Source organism: Sciurus vulgaris (assembly GCF_902686455.1).
Source record: "Sciurus vulgaris genome assembly, chromosome: 7".
NCBI lineage: Eukaryota > Metazoa > Chordata > Mammalia > Rodentia > Sciuridae > Sciurus > Sciurus vulgaris.
The window spans coordinates 156,023,924-156,037,034 of NC_136467.1; the positions used below are offsets into that span (position 1 = coordinate 156,023,924).

General features: G+C 52.6%; 1 protein-coding gene across 2 annotated transcripts; it reads left to right on the forward strand.

Annotated features, from left to right (window-relative positions):
• The first annotated feature begins 609 nt into the window (after positions 1-609).
• Positions 610-12,185, forward strand: BTN1A1 (butyrophilin subfamily 1 member A1). 2 transcript variants are annotated; one of them, XM_079148724.1, is made up of 9 exons: positions 610-1,181; positions 4,533-4,624; positions 6,425-6,556; positions 6,766-7,119; positions 8,816-9,097; positions 9,886-10,035; positions 10,544-10,564; positions 10,649-10,675; positions 11,072-12,185. In XM_079148724.1, exons 3-9 carry the CDS (start codon positions 6,478-6,480, stop codon positions 11,749-11,751), a joined length of 1,593 nt encoding a protein of 530 aa, XP_079004850.1. In that variant the 5' UTR covers positions 610-1,181; positions 4,533-4,624; positions 6,425-6,477; the 3' UTR covers positions 11,752-12,185. The 2 variants fall into 2 exon arrangements, with proteins under 2 accessions (XP_079004850.1, XP_079004849.1); XM_079148723.1 differs by lacking the exons at positions 610-1,181; positions 4,533-4,624 and adding an exon at positions 5,465-5,877.
• The last annotated feature ends 926 nt before the right edge of the window (positions 12,186-13,111 follow it).

The following is a 13,111-nucleotide window of genomic DNA, read 5'->3' on the forward strand; positions in this document are numbered from 1 at the left end:
GGCTCAGTCCCCAGCACCACACGCACAAACGTGCACACTTGCACACACACACACACATGCACACACATGCACACATGCATGCACACGCACACACACGCACACATGCATGCTCACACACCTGCCTGTGGGGCTGAAAGGCAGCTCAGGCTCTGCTGGAGAAGGGAAGGTGGTCCTGGCCAGGCACTCAGCCAGGCGGGTGCCCTATTGCCCACCACACAGCTCCACACGCCACCAAGCATGAGGCCGAGGTGTGACTGACGAGGAGTGGAACAGGACCGCCGCAATCCCTGGGGGTGTGAAGGACCACCCTCCGCTCCGCCAGCCAGAGCAGCTGCGGCACTTCCACCTACCGCCTTCTCCACTGTTCCTCCTGCTTCCTTCTGGGCTTTTCCCTTTCCCCTTCCTTCCTTCCTTCCTTCCTTCCTTCCTTCCTTCCTTCCTTCCTTCCTTCCTTCCTTCCTTCCTTCCTTCCTTCCTTCCTTCCTTCCTTCCTTCCTTCCTTCCTTCCTTCCTTCCTTCCTTCCTTCCTTCCTTCCTTCCTTCCTTCCTTCCTTCCTTCCTTCCTTCCTTCCTTCCTTCCTTCCTTCCTTCCTTCCTCCCTCTCTTTCTTCTCCCTCTCTCTCTCTCCCTTTGCGTTAGTTATGGGTTTTTTTCTTTTTTCTTTTGTGGTACTGTGAATTGAACCCAAGTGCTCTATCACTGAGCCACACCCCCACGCACACCTTTATTTTTTTTGAGACAGGGACAAATAAAAAGCAGCCTGTTGCCCAGGCTGGCCTGGGACTCATGATCCTCCTACCTACCTCCTCTTCCCGAGTAGCTGGAATTACAAGCTGCCCAGCTGTTCATCCTGCTTCCTAATAAAAAGTAACGGAATACCAAGTGGCAGAATATTCCCCTGGTTCTTGACAGCATTCATCCAGAGCAGATCCTTGCTTCCTTAGCCATCCCCTGAATCACCTACTCCAAGCCACGCTCTGGTGATAACCTCTCATAAAGTCTTCCCTCTTCTCTTGCTGAGCCAGCTCTCCTGCGTGTGGACTCCTCTGAAGAGTGCGGGATTCCTGCAGCCCCAGGACTGCCAGGAGCGCACCTGGTGGGCAGCAGTCAGAACCCCACCAGCAGCCTGTGGACACTCACCCCGCCTGCTCCAGACTTGGCCCAGGACTTCCATTTCCCAGGTACAGCAAAATCTTTTAGGATCTGAAGCCAAAAGGAACTTCCTGCAACCTTCTAAGAAAAGGAGGAAAAAAAAGAAAACACTGAAACAAAAGCATGCTCATGATTCCCGATCGTTTTTTGATAATCAGATATTCACAGAAGGGAACAGTTGCTTCGCTTTGTCACGTGTTTCACGGACACATCCATGTTCTTCCCCACATCTTCAACTCAAGCGATAGTTGGTTTAGTTTTGTTCATTGAGAGTTGGAGTTTTTCTCTCATTTTTCATAAATGATAAACATTTCGTGACCCCCTCTGCAGCTGTGTGCAGGCTACCTGTCCTTCACTTCTGCTGAGTTCTGCCTCCCAAGGATTCTGAGCCTCAGGACACATGAAATGGGAAGCGCTGTCAGGTGTTCCATCCTCAAGGACAGAAAGAAAAGGGACGGTGCTAATCAGCTCATCTCTTGGAAGAGACATTATCTGACATTATCCATTTCTCCTTCCTCAAGCGGCTTGAGGGCACACTGTGGCTGATAATTTGGAGGGAGGGACTGTGTTTGGGTGGAGCAGTGAAGGAACCAGGCCTTGGAGCTGGTATTTGAGACCTTCTGAGTCCTTCTGAGAACACTTGACAGTTTCCAGCCTTGTGACCCATTTCCACAGAGGTGTCTTCTGACCCTCTCACGTTCATCATGTCTGTCTCCTCTCCCTCCTTAGCCTCCTCCCTCTCCACCCACAGGCAGCTCCCAAAGTACTGATGGCTCCCTGCATCTCTGAGAATGTCCCCAGCGAGTGGCAGGATCTCAGCTTTCTTCCCGCTCCATGACAATCTGATCTGGGTTCTAGTCCTACCCCTCCCTAGAGAATCCCCGCAGAGCTGAGCCCGTGACACTATCCCTGGTGCACAGTGGCCTTTCTGGTTCTTCCCTGACCCAGTTCTTCATTCCTCACAGTGTTTTGGGGGATCATCTCCCCCCAGAATCAACTGCACCCAAATCTTTGTCTCAGAGAGTACTTCTAGGAGAAGCCAAACTAAGTCAAGAGGTGCCAAGGAAACACAGTGTGGCAGTGATAGGAGGAAGAGGGTCCAGTCAGGCCATGGGGTTTTCAGGCTGCTCCTCAGATGCCCAGGTCCTGCACATTCACGCTGTCTGTTCACTAGCCTGTCCTCCAGAGGGAGAGGGCGCCCCTGCTGAGATGGACTTCACAGACAGCAGGGAGAGAAAAGTCGGGACAAGCACTGACAGAGTAGCTCAGGAGCCCCGGCGGGTCAGTCGGGGCAGCACGCCCAGGGGTCCCCACCGCCCTGATCTCCCAGAGTCCTCCTGGCTCTACCTTGCTCAACCCAGCCTCACTGCATTGGCTCCCGGAAGTTCCCTGCCACCCCTCCTCGGGTTCTAGAAACTCTCCATTTCGAAAGTATTTCCAAGAATATGACTCAGCTCTTGGCCTCCTGCTGCCTCTCCTCATCCCCACCTGCCCCTCTTCTACCACCCTCTTCCCTGTACCATCTCCTCACCGTCCCACCCACCCTTCCACATGCAAAGTCCATTCACCTCCAGTGTCCATAACTTGTGGGCTTGCTGTGGGCGGAATAGTTCCAGTATTATAATGTCCAATGTCATCACGTCATATCTGATTATTACTGCATGTCAACTGCATGAGCCCCAAGAGAGAGCTGCAGACCTGGAAGCTCACTGGCAGACCACCAATGTCCTGCTCCACGCGGTGCCCATTCACTCACTACAGATCTCCGATAGGCCCTGTTTGGCCACATGCAAAACAAGCCCCTGAGCTGGAGCCCTTGTTCAGGAGCCTCTCCTGCAGAGCAGCGCCTGTAGCCACCTCTGCACCTGACGCTTCTGAATGAGGAGCAAGACAGGAAGCTGCAGGGGACTGGGGGAGTCGCTCAGGAGGAGAGCATGTGCGTGGCTCACCCAGGCCCTGGGATCAGTCCCCAGCACAAACAAGACAAAGGAAAACTGCTGCAGACGGGCCTGGATGGAGCACCCCGCAGGGCCACCTGGTTCCTCTCCAGAACTGCCGAATCAGAATCCGGGCTGCTCTGGGAGGCGGAGGGGGTGCAGTGACGCAGAGATCACTTCACGCTGGACATGCAGAGTGCCTTTGGGGGCTGTCAGGGGGCTGGGAACCATGTGTGAGGAGAACGAATGAAACCAAGCGAAGGAAAAAATACGTATTTAATTCCCTCCCTCCCACTAAAAACCAAGAGGTTGTACCTGAAAATAAATGCAGTTATATATGATCCTGGTTCTGTAAAATTATAGCCGCACAGAGAGGAAAAAGAAATGAAAGGTGTTGGGGGCGTCTCCTGAAATTCCAGGGAGATCAGTAAAGCACAGGGACACGGGGATGGGGGAGGGGAGGAAAGGAGAAATGCGGGGTGTGACGCTGGCCAAACCGTACTGCTCTGCCCTGAGCACGTGCCAGTGTGCAGCAGGCAACCCCACCCTAGGCAGAGTGCGCCACGGAACCAGGGAAAGATCACGGCTACCTAAGCACAGTCTTGGGGAAACTGAACTAAAGTCCTGATGTGTTACCGTGGTATGAAACAACAAAGTCATCCATCACGGGGTGCTGGAAGTGTTACTGAAAGCCCTCCTTGTCCCTGATCCCTGATACCAATTCAACAATGAGGACAAGGTTTTGAGAAAAAGGAAAAGTTTTATTGCTTTGCTATCAAAGGAGAAGCACAGGGGACTCCTATCCCAGAGGCGGTGGTGATTCTGCTGGATGGGGGAACAAAGAGTTTTTATTGTTTTGCAGAGGGGAGAATTGAACCCAGGGGCACTTAACCACTGAGCCATCTCCCCAGTTCTTTTTATATTTTATTTTGAGAGAAGGTCTCCCTCAAGCTGCTTCAGGCCTTTGTAAGTTGCTGCATTTAGCATCAAATTTGTGATCCTCCAGCCTCAGCCTCTCGAGTGGCTAGGATTACAGGTATGTGACCCCAAGACCAGCATACAAATTGTTCTTAAGCAAAAATTAACCAATACTGGTGATGCATGCATCAATTCACAATTAAAGACCCAAATATCTTATGATGATGTCCATTTCCCCTAAGCCTGAGATTCTAGCTGGCATTGTCCCTGAAAAAGCACCGGTACTCATCTTATGATGGTGTCCATTTCCCCTGAGATGTGCATGGCATTTCTAAGTGACATTCATACATGCAGGAATTTTCAAGCAAAAATTGACACCATCGGGTGTGTGTTTGGGACCCACAGAGCGGTGGGTAAACTAGAGCAATCAGCTTTTGTCTGAATCATAACACTAATAAAAGGCAAACAACAAAACTGGGAAGGACTTCTATCAAACATGTAATACTATCTTTAACTTCAAAACAGTTTACACAGATTGGTAAGAAACAGCCCCAAGACCAGTCTTGAGAACAGTGGGCAACTGGCCTGAAAAGTTCATTTCTGGGAAATACTAAATGGTAAGTTAACACATGAAAAGTAGCCAGCCTCACTACCATATGAAGCCTAATAAAATGATGATTTGACAAATTTGCCCATCCTCATATGGGGAATATGAAATATTTGTCCTTGGTCTGGCGGGGACCAGGGAAGGACCCTGTTGACAATGTGAAGGGCTCCGCATTTCAGAAGGGCTTTGAAAACAGACTCCTACTGTGTGACCCGGTGGCTCTATTTCTGGAAATTTACCAGACGGTTTATCAGGAAGTTAACAACGCTGTGAGCAAAGCCTTATGTATAAAGTACACTATTTATAATGGGGGAAAAGAACAATCTTGACAATCATGCAACTATCAATGATGTTTCAAATTATGTAGAAAACCTTTGTGATTGCTTTTGCTATGTAGGTAAGGGCACAATAAATACTGGAAGGAAATATGCCAACTAAAAGTTATCATCAGTTTGTGGATTAAGGGAGATTTTCACTTTATAAATTTTTTTTTTTTTTTGTATTTTTCAATGTTCCTATAACAATAAGAAGTTTAGCCCAAAATAAGGGTTTGCTGACCACATGAGTGGCTTTGAAGAACCCTGGGCAGGAGGCGGCTTTGGGTTGGGGGCTGAGTGACCCAGCTGGGGCCTTCCTGCCCACTGCTGGGCTGGCTCCCAGGGTGTGCCCCAGTATGTGGCTTCAGTGGCGCCCAGGAAGGAGAGGGCTGCCAAGCGCCTTGGGCTCTGTCCCTCATTTATCATCCCATAGAATAATATCAGGATGGCAGTCTACCTTCTGCCGAGCCCCGTAGTGTGTGAGCACTTGCCTGCTGGCACTCAGGAAATCCTCCCAGCAGCCTGCCAACATGTTTTCATTCTGCTCTGCTGTGTAGAGTGCTGGAGAGCCTCCCAGGCCTCGCGGGCTGTTCCCACTTCAGGAGATAGAATCAGCTAGGCACAAAGGTGAATTAGCTGCAGGCCTCAGGTCTCCTTTCGTGTTTCCTTGGTCCTCTCCCTTTTTCTTCCACCCCCTTTTATTTAGTCCAGCTCAACAAGTCTATCCTGCTCTCTGAGGGCAAGACCACAGGTCCATAGCTCCGGCTCTCTGGCAACCTTTTTCTTTTTCAAAGTAACACAGCAGGCCAGCTGGCAGCCAGCCTCACCAGGGCACCGCCCCTTCCTTCTCCTGAGGGCTTTTAACTTTTGCCCTTGGGGCCATGACCAGCCTTTTCAGTTGGCAGCAGTGGCTTGCTGTGCCTTTTCCTCCAGGATCATCCAGTCGGTAGGTGCTGTGACTCTGTCTCCCTGGTGTGATCCCAGGAGGGCACAGTGCTCTCCCTTCGGCTCCTCCTTCATCCCTGGTCCTAGCCCTTTTGTACCTCAAGAGCTCAGCCCTTCTTGCTCCATCTCCTCCCATCTTTTTCTTTTCTCTCCTTCATTCCATTTCCTTCGTCTCTGCAGCATTATCTTTATGATCATTTCTAAAAGCAAATAGCAAATTGTTGCATTGTAAAGAATTTTCCTTTTTAATGCAGTGATTCTAAGATTTGTCCATTCATACACAACTTATTGAAGGGCTCTATGAATCACAGGTCCCTTCTTAAGACTAAGCCAGTCTGGGGACTATAGAACCCAGTTGGTGGTTTCTGCAGTGCTTCACCAAACTTTGGGAAGTGTGCGGGCGGGTGTGGACGGCTAGACTGAAAATTCTCCCTGGAGAGGGGGCCTCAGCTGCCATGAGCCCAGTGCCAGGGTTGGAAAGACGGTTGGAGGGCCGGGAGCGCAGGGTCCGCCCGCCCCAGGGTCTTTTCCTGAACACTCTTCACAAGGCCGAGGCTCTGGATGACTCGCATCAGCATCCTGCTGCCCAGCAAGGTCAGAGATGGCAGTCTTCCGGAAATCCTGCCTCCCCAGATGTCTGCTCACGCTCGCGCTCCTGCAGCTGCCCATGCTGGATTCAGGTAGGTCTGCTCCTCGCCCCGTGTCCTGCAGGGTTGAAATGTCCCCGTGCATGTATGTAAACGAGGCCATTTGGTTCTCCCCAGCCGCGCGCACGGGGTGGGATGGACCTGCCAGCTGTCGGGGCAATGGAGACCATGCAGGGCCTCCGTCCCTCAGCAGCCTGGCTGGGTCGCCCTCTACCCGGCGTCCACCTGGCTCGCTTTGACAGCTCGCTTTGACGTGATCGGGCCTGCGGAGCCGGTGCTGGCCGTGGTGGGCGCGGACGCGGAGCTGCCCTGCCACCTCTCCCCGAACGTGAGCGCTGAGCACATGGAGCTGCGCTGGTTCCGACGCACGCGCTCGCCCGCCGTGCTCCTGTACCCGACGCCGCCGCAGCGCGAGCTGGAGCGGGAGCTGATGCCAGAGTTCCGCGGGAGGGTGGCGCTGGTGCGCGACCACCTCGCCGCGGGGCGCGCGGCCCTGCGGATCTGCGGCGTCCGGGCCGCGGACGAGGGCGAGTACCGGTGCCTCTTCAGGGACAACGCCAGCTACGACGAGGCCACAGTGCACCTCCGAGTGGCAGGTGAGTGGGCGGAAGGTTGACTGTCGCGTGACCCCGTGCCGAACCTGGTTCCCTAAGGGCCGGATACTTGGGAACCGTCCGGTTCCCTTTTAGGTTGAAGGCCTGGGGGACCTGGGCCTGGGCCGTGGGGACAGCAGAGAAAGGCTTTCCCGCCGACCTTACTCAGCCGCCTGCTGCCCTTGCCCCTCAAGGTAAGCACTCCCCACGAAATCGACTCAATAAATGCAGGACGCAGTGGCTACGTAGCATTCGCTTACATAAGCACACCATTACTTACTTGACTAGTTCAGTTTAAAAGAGGCTGTTTTCATGGTCGTCATAAGGCTGCAGTGAGCGCCCACATATGAGGCTGCTTTATGGATTCGTCTCCAAGGACTGATTTCCGAGGATCATAGAGCAGGGCCCTTAGCTAAGATTCTTCATCGACCTACAAGAGTTTGCTTCGATTCCTTTTTTTTTGCTCACACCTAAATTCTGGGCGAAATAACAAGGAAAGTGGTTAGCATTCTGGAGTAAAATAAGCACTGAGGTCTGACTTTCCCACTTATTAGTAGTGATTGCATCAAGGAAATCTTCTGAGCTGTTTCCTGCATTAAAACTGAGGAAGCATTTATTCCACATGATTTTGCAAGAATGAAATAAAATTAGACAATACATGAAAAGCGGCCTTGTCAATTCTATGAGGATTACATAATATCTTATGGCCATGTCTTGGACTAATCTAAATGCATAATACACAAATATATTCTCATATGTATCATGTATAACTTTTTTTTTTCTTGTACCAGGTATTGAACCTGGGGCACTCAACCCCTGAACCACATTCCCAGCCCTTTTTATTTTATCTTTGCTGAGGCCGGCCTTCAACTTGCACTCCTCCTGCCTCATGCTCCTCCATCCATGGGATTACACCCAGCTCTCACTTCATTTCTAGGGAAGAGTATCTTAAAGTTTAAGGTTGGTGTTTAAAACCTAGATATTTGATAGCACAGAACTGTTGTTATCTTTTATGAGAGTCAGACACCTCTGGGAATCTGATGCTAGCGGTAGCTCCTTTCAAGGAAAGAGTACACGTTCTTATGGAACACACAAACTCGGAATACAGACAGCCATTGACTTGGGTTCCAAGTTACTTCTTTGCAGCTCTGTTTTTCTGTCCTGTGGATTTCTTTTTTAGAAGAATTAGGCTAGGTGGGTAGGAAAAGCAACTTTATGTTGGTTTTTGTTAAAGCATAATTGTGTGGGGAAAGTAGGGTTGGAGCAATTTAAGAAAATTCCTGAATCAGCATCATGGGTAAAAGAAGCTTAAGTTACGATCTACACTCAACTAGGAGCCTCCTTTCTCCTGCAGAACACCACTTCCATCCTTGTCTTTAAATATTCCAGTCCTAGTTCCCCTCCTCCCCTGACCCCTCTTGTACTACTGCCAGCCTGGGAGCTCTTTCTCAGATTTGGAGCTCCTACCTGCCTAGAAGGCATCAGTCTTTCCTTCCTGCCCACATTTCAAAGGCTAGATGCTAATAAGACACTCTCTGATAAGGTGTATGAAATTCCTTTCACGGACACCTCAGTCTCCTGGTGTAGTGAAATGTGGAGAGGAATTCCCAGCCCACTTTGCTCTTTCTTCCTCAGACTGTGACTGTGAGTCTCCAGACAGGCATCCACTGAGAGAGTAAGCCAGCTTCTCCCTCCACAGCTCTGGGCTCCGATCCTCACATCACTGTGGAAGTTCAGGAGAGTGGAGCGGTCCGGCTGGAGTGCAATTCCATGGGGTGGTACCCAGAGCCCCAGGTGCAGTGGAGAACTGCCAAGGGAGAGACGTTCCCGTCCACATCAGAGTCCAGGAGTCCTGGCGACAAAGGCCTGTTCACTGTGGCAGCCTCAGTGACCCTCAGAGACAGCTCCATGGACAGTGTGTTCTGCAGCATCCGGAACCTCCTTCTTGACCAGGAGAAGGAAGTAGGGATTTCCATTCCAGGTGAGTGAGACCAATGGTAACTCCTGTGTGGACACAGCTTCAGGGCCACCTGACCTGGGCACCTGCACAGACGTGACTTCATGGCAGACCCGTCCACTTGCCCACCTGAGTGCTTGCCCATTGACTAAAGGGAGCCACACCAGCCTCTTTGGAAGAATAAAGATTCCAAAGACAGGGACTCTACCTCCATCTCATGAAGTCTCAGGCTCTCCATTTTGGGAGATCTGCTTGAGTCGGAGAGGCTCTGTGCCTGGGGCCCTCCTGACCTAGGTCCTCCTCGGCTCAAATAAACAAGGAGACTACACTACTTTCCTGGTTTTACTCTTCCCCTCCTTGCCATCCCCTCTAGGGCTCTGTCTAGGTTTCCAGGGTCCCCAGAAGCACCTCTTCCCACTAGTCTCTGGACACTTCCTCTGCTCTAGGCAGGAACACTTTCCTGGTTTTTGGACAATGAGTCCTACTCTGTCACACACAGAGGTGACATTTCTCCTCCCTTATTTAATTCCCGCTTCTCCTTGACTCCTATTCTGTACGGATGGTTAAGTAGGAAATTCTATAATGACACAACTTGGCCCATTGTATCCTTTATTTCTCATGTCCCGTCTCTGCTCTCCCTTGCCCAAGGTCAGAACTTCCTGACGCGCTTAGAGAGGCATGAGGGGTTACCTGTGCCACGGGAGGGTGGAAGGAATCCAGTCTGTCCCCTCTTCCACCTCTCTCTGGCCTCAGGAGACGAACCAGACCCCTGCGGCTTCCTGCCCACGTTCCTTTTGGGGACTCTCTTTCAGCTCCTGTCCCCCTGAGGCTGAATCCCTGGATGGCGGCTGTGGCTGTCATTCTCATGGTCTTAGGACTGCTCACAGTTGGATCCATGGTTTTCATTTGGAAACTGTACAAGGAGAGATCCAGAGAGAGGAAGAGTAAATTCAGCTCCAAAGGTAAGTCCTGGAGCCCGCAAGGGCTGCTCGCCAGGGGTGCTTAAGAGGAAGGTTGGGTCCACACCCATTAGGACAGCTTCCAACAGGAAGACCCTGGATTCTGGAATCCTCAAAGTCAGAAGAAATTTTAAGGCTTCTGAAATCATAGATGCCTACAATGAAGAAGAGCGGTTTGGGGCCTAGGCAGAGCCAAACCATTCCAATTGGCATTTTAGACCTGTATTTACTTACCAGCCCCCAGCCCAACCCCGCCTCCGACTCAGTTTCCCAGTAAGGATCTCATTATGGAAGATCTGATTCCCAGCCAGCGGGAACTTCCTGATCATTTCTCAGAAGATGAAAAAAACAAAACCCGGTGCTAGAGTTGCTGGTGGTATTTCAGTAGTCAGGCAGTCGTGGGTCACAGTAGGTCACACAGTTCCTTCTTTGTGGGTCCCCCACACCAGTCCCTTCCTCTCCCTCATGTCCATTATAAAAAGCCACTGAGGTGATTTTGTTTGTTTTCCAGAGAAACTCCTGGAAGAGCTCAGTAAGTTCTGCCTCTTGTTACTTCATCCAGTTTCCTCGCTCTTGTTCAAAACCTGTCACTGACAGTGTCTCTCTTTCTTTGCAGAATGGAAAAAGGCAGCCTTGCATGCAGGTCAGTGCCTTGGGACTTCCCCAGGTCTCTGAGGTCCACCTGAGGAATTCAGTATCCTGTGAGATGTGAACTTGAGGACACCAATACACTTAGTGAGGGGACTAGGAAGGGGACAGCAATGGTAGACGGCCAGACACTTTCCTTGAGCACCTAGGGGGCTCCTGGAGGAGGGCAAGGATGCCAGTCCTCCTGCAGCCTCCTGTCCAAGACAGGTGACTCTTAATCGTACTATAGCTGCCGATGTGGGAGGGAGCTGCAGGGAAAAGTGGCACCTGGGAGGCCAGACAGATCTCCAGTCCTGCCCAGGAGACTGTCAAGTTAACCCACTGCTGTTGCTGAAGAAGGGAGGACAGGTCCTGTGACTGTCCCTGATGGTCACACTCTCTCTGCCTCCAGTTAATGTCACTCTGGACCCAGACACAGCCCACCCCCACCTCTTTCTGTATGAGGACGCAAAATCTGTTCAGCTGGAAGATTCACGCCAGAAGCTGCCTGAGAATCCGGAGAGATTCGACTCCTGGCCGTGTGTGCTGGGCCGAGAGGCCTTCACCCAGGGGCGGCACTACTGGGAGGTGGAGGTGGGAGACAGGACCGACTGGGCCATCGGCGTGTGCAGGGAGAACGTGCGGAAGAAGGGATTCGACCCCATGACCCCCGACAACGGGTTCTGGGCTGTGGAGCTCTATGGGAATGGATACTGGGCCCTCACCCCTCTGCGGACCCCTCTCCCCTTAGCAGGACCCCCTCGCCGCGTGGGGGTTTTCCTGGACTGCGAGGCGGGAGACATCTCTTTCTACAGCATGACGGACGGATCCCACATCTACACTTTCCCCAGCCTCTCTTTCTCTGGCCCCCTCAGGCCCTTCTTCTGCCTATGGTCCAGTGGTAAAAAACCGCTGACCATCTGCCCCGTCACGGAGAGGCCTGCGGGGGTCGCAGTCATCTCCGAAGCCCAGGACCTTTCCAAGGACATCCCGCGGTCCCGGGTCGGGGAGGACTGCGCCTCGGGGGACACAGACACGCCCCGCTCTAAACTCATCCCCCCACAGCCCAGCCAAGGGCTCGGTGCGGAGTGACCTGCTGGCGGCCTTCCTCCTCCGCCCCGCTGGCCTGCAACCCTCGGGAGGTGGCGCCCTGAGGGAGGCGGGCATAGGCGTCCCGGCTGTTCTGTTCCACACGGGGGACGGAAAGTGACCCCTGAGCGGCTGCTCCTGTCGCTGAAGATCGGAACCTGGGGAAGGACTTGGAGGAAACCCCAAGGACAGCTCGGGGGTGGGTCAGGCCCACACGGGGTGTGGCAGGAACTTTCCACAGAGTAAAGGAGTTGGTTTTAAGCAAGCAGAAAGCCCAGGGGTTCTGGGAAAGGGGGATCTTGGGTACTATCCATGAAGAAGGCCCGAGAGGTCGTGATGATGGAAGGAAATGAGGGCAACACTGGCCCTGCCCCAACTCTTCAGTCTGTACCTCACTTTCCTAAAGGTGCCCTGTGGGACAGAGGGCGCTGGCCCTCTGTGGGCTGAAGGGGTGGGCAGGGGGGAGGGGAGGAGCTGCGGTGAGCATGGGGGAGAGGCCCGGACAAACTCCCAGGCATTTGCACAGCCTCAGGCCCTGCTCCTCTCTGTGACCCCCTGATCCGCTCTGGCCTGGAGGTCAGACCAGACTCGCCTTGTTGACTGCACAAGGTTCCACGCTCTTCTTTTTGGTCTAGCTCCTTCCTCGATCTCATCACAGTATAGTCACTGTCCTGGCCTCATGCCCCCTCAGTCCTCACATAGGGTCCAAGTCCCACGACACCTTCGGTTAGCACCAGTCACCACCCATTTCCACACAGGGCTGGTCCCCACAGGCTGCCTCCTGAGGTCCCCTGAAGCTGCACCATGGTGCTCAGCACAGTGGGAATGAACACCAAGCCTGCTCCTGGTCCCTGAGCGGGTCCCTGTCCCTGTGGCTTGCCTTGCCAACGGCCTGCAAATGTATCCAGGTGCTACCTTCCATTCCACTGTTTCTCCAGCTTCTGGGATGAGTGTTGCCCAGGGGCTTTACCTAATAAATGTGTCTGTTTAATTGCTGAAGGCAACCTCTGCATTTACCTTTATCCCAGCAAGTGAGAAAAGAAACGTGGGTGGGGTGCAGCGGGCCAGGGCAGAGCCACGTATGGGATCCCGGATGGCAGCAGGCGGCCTGCTCCCTGAGGGCCCAACTACCTACAAAAACCACAGCGGCCCGCACTTTCTCTCTCAGTCCCTGTGTGGGTGGTGGCTCCACTTCTGCTTTGTGGGGTAACTGGCCCTGGTGCTGGTGAGGAAGCTGGCTGGTCAATAAACAGCACTTTCCAGGGAGGAAGAACACCCGGGAAATCTTTGTCGGTTGTGCCTTGTTATTTTTGAAAAAGCATGATGACCTCTGAAAACCGCTGTCCCGAGGAGAGACTGCGTG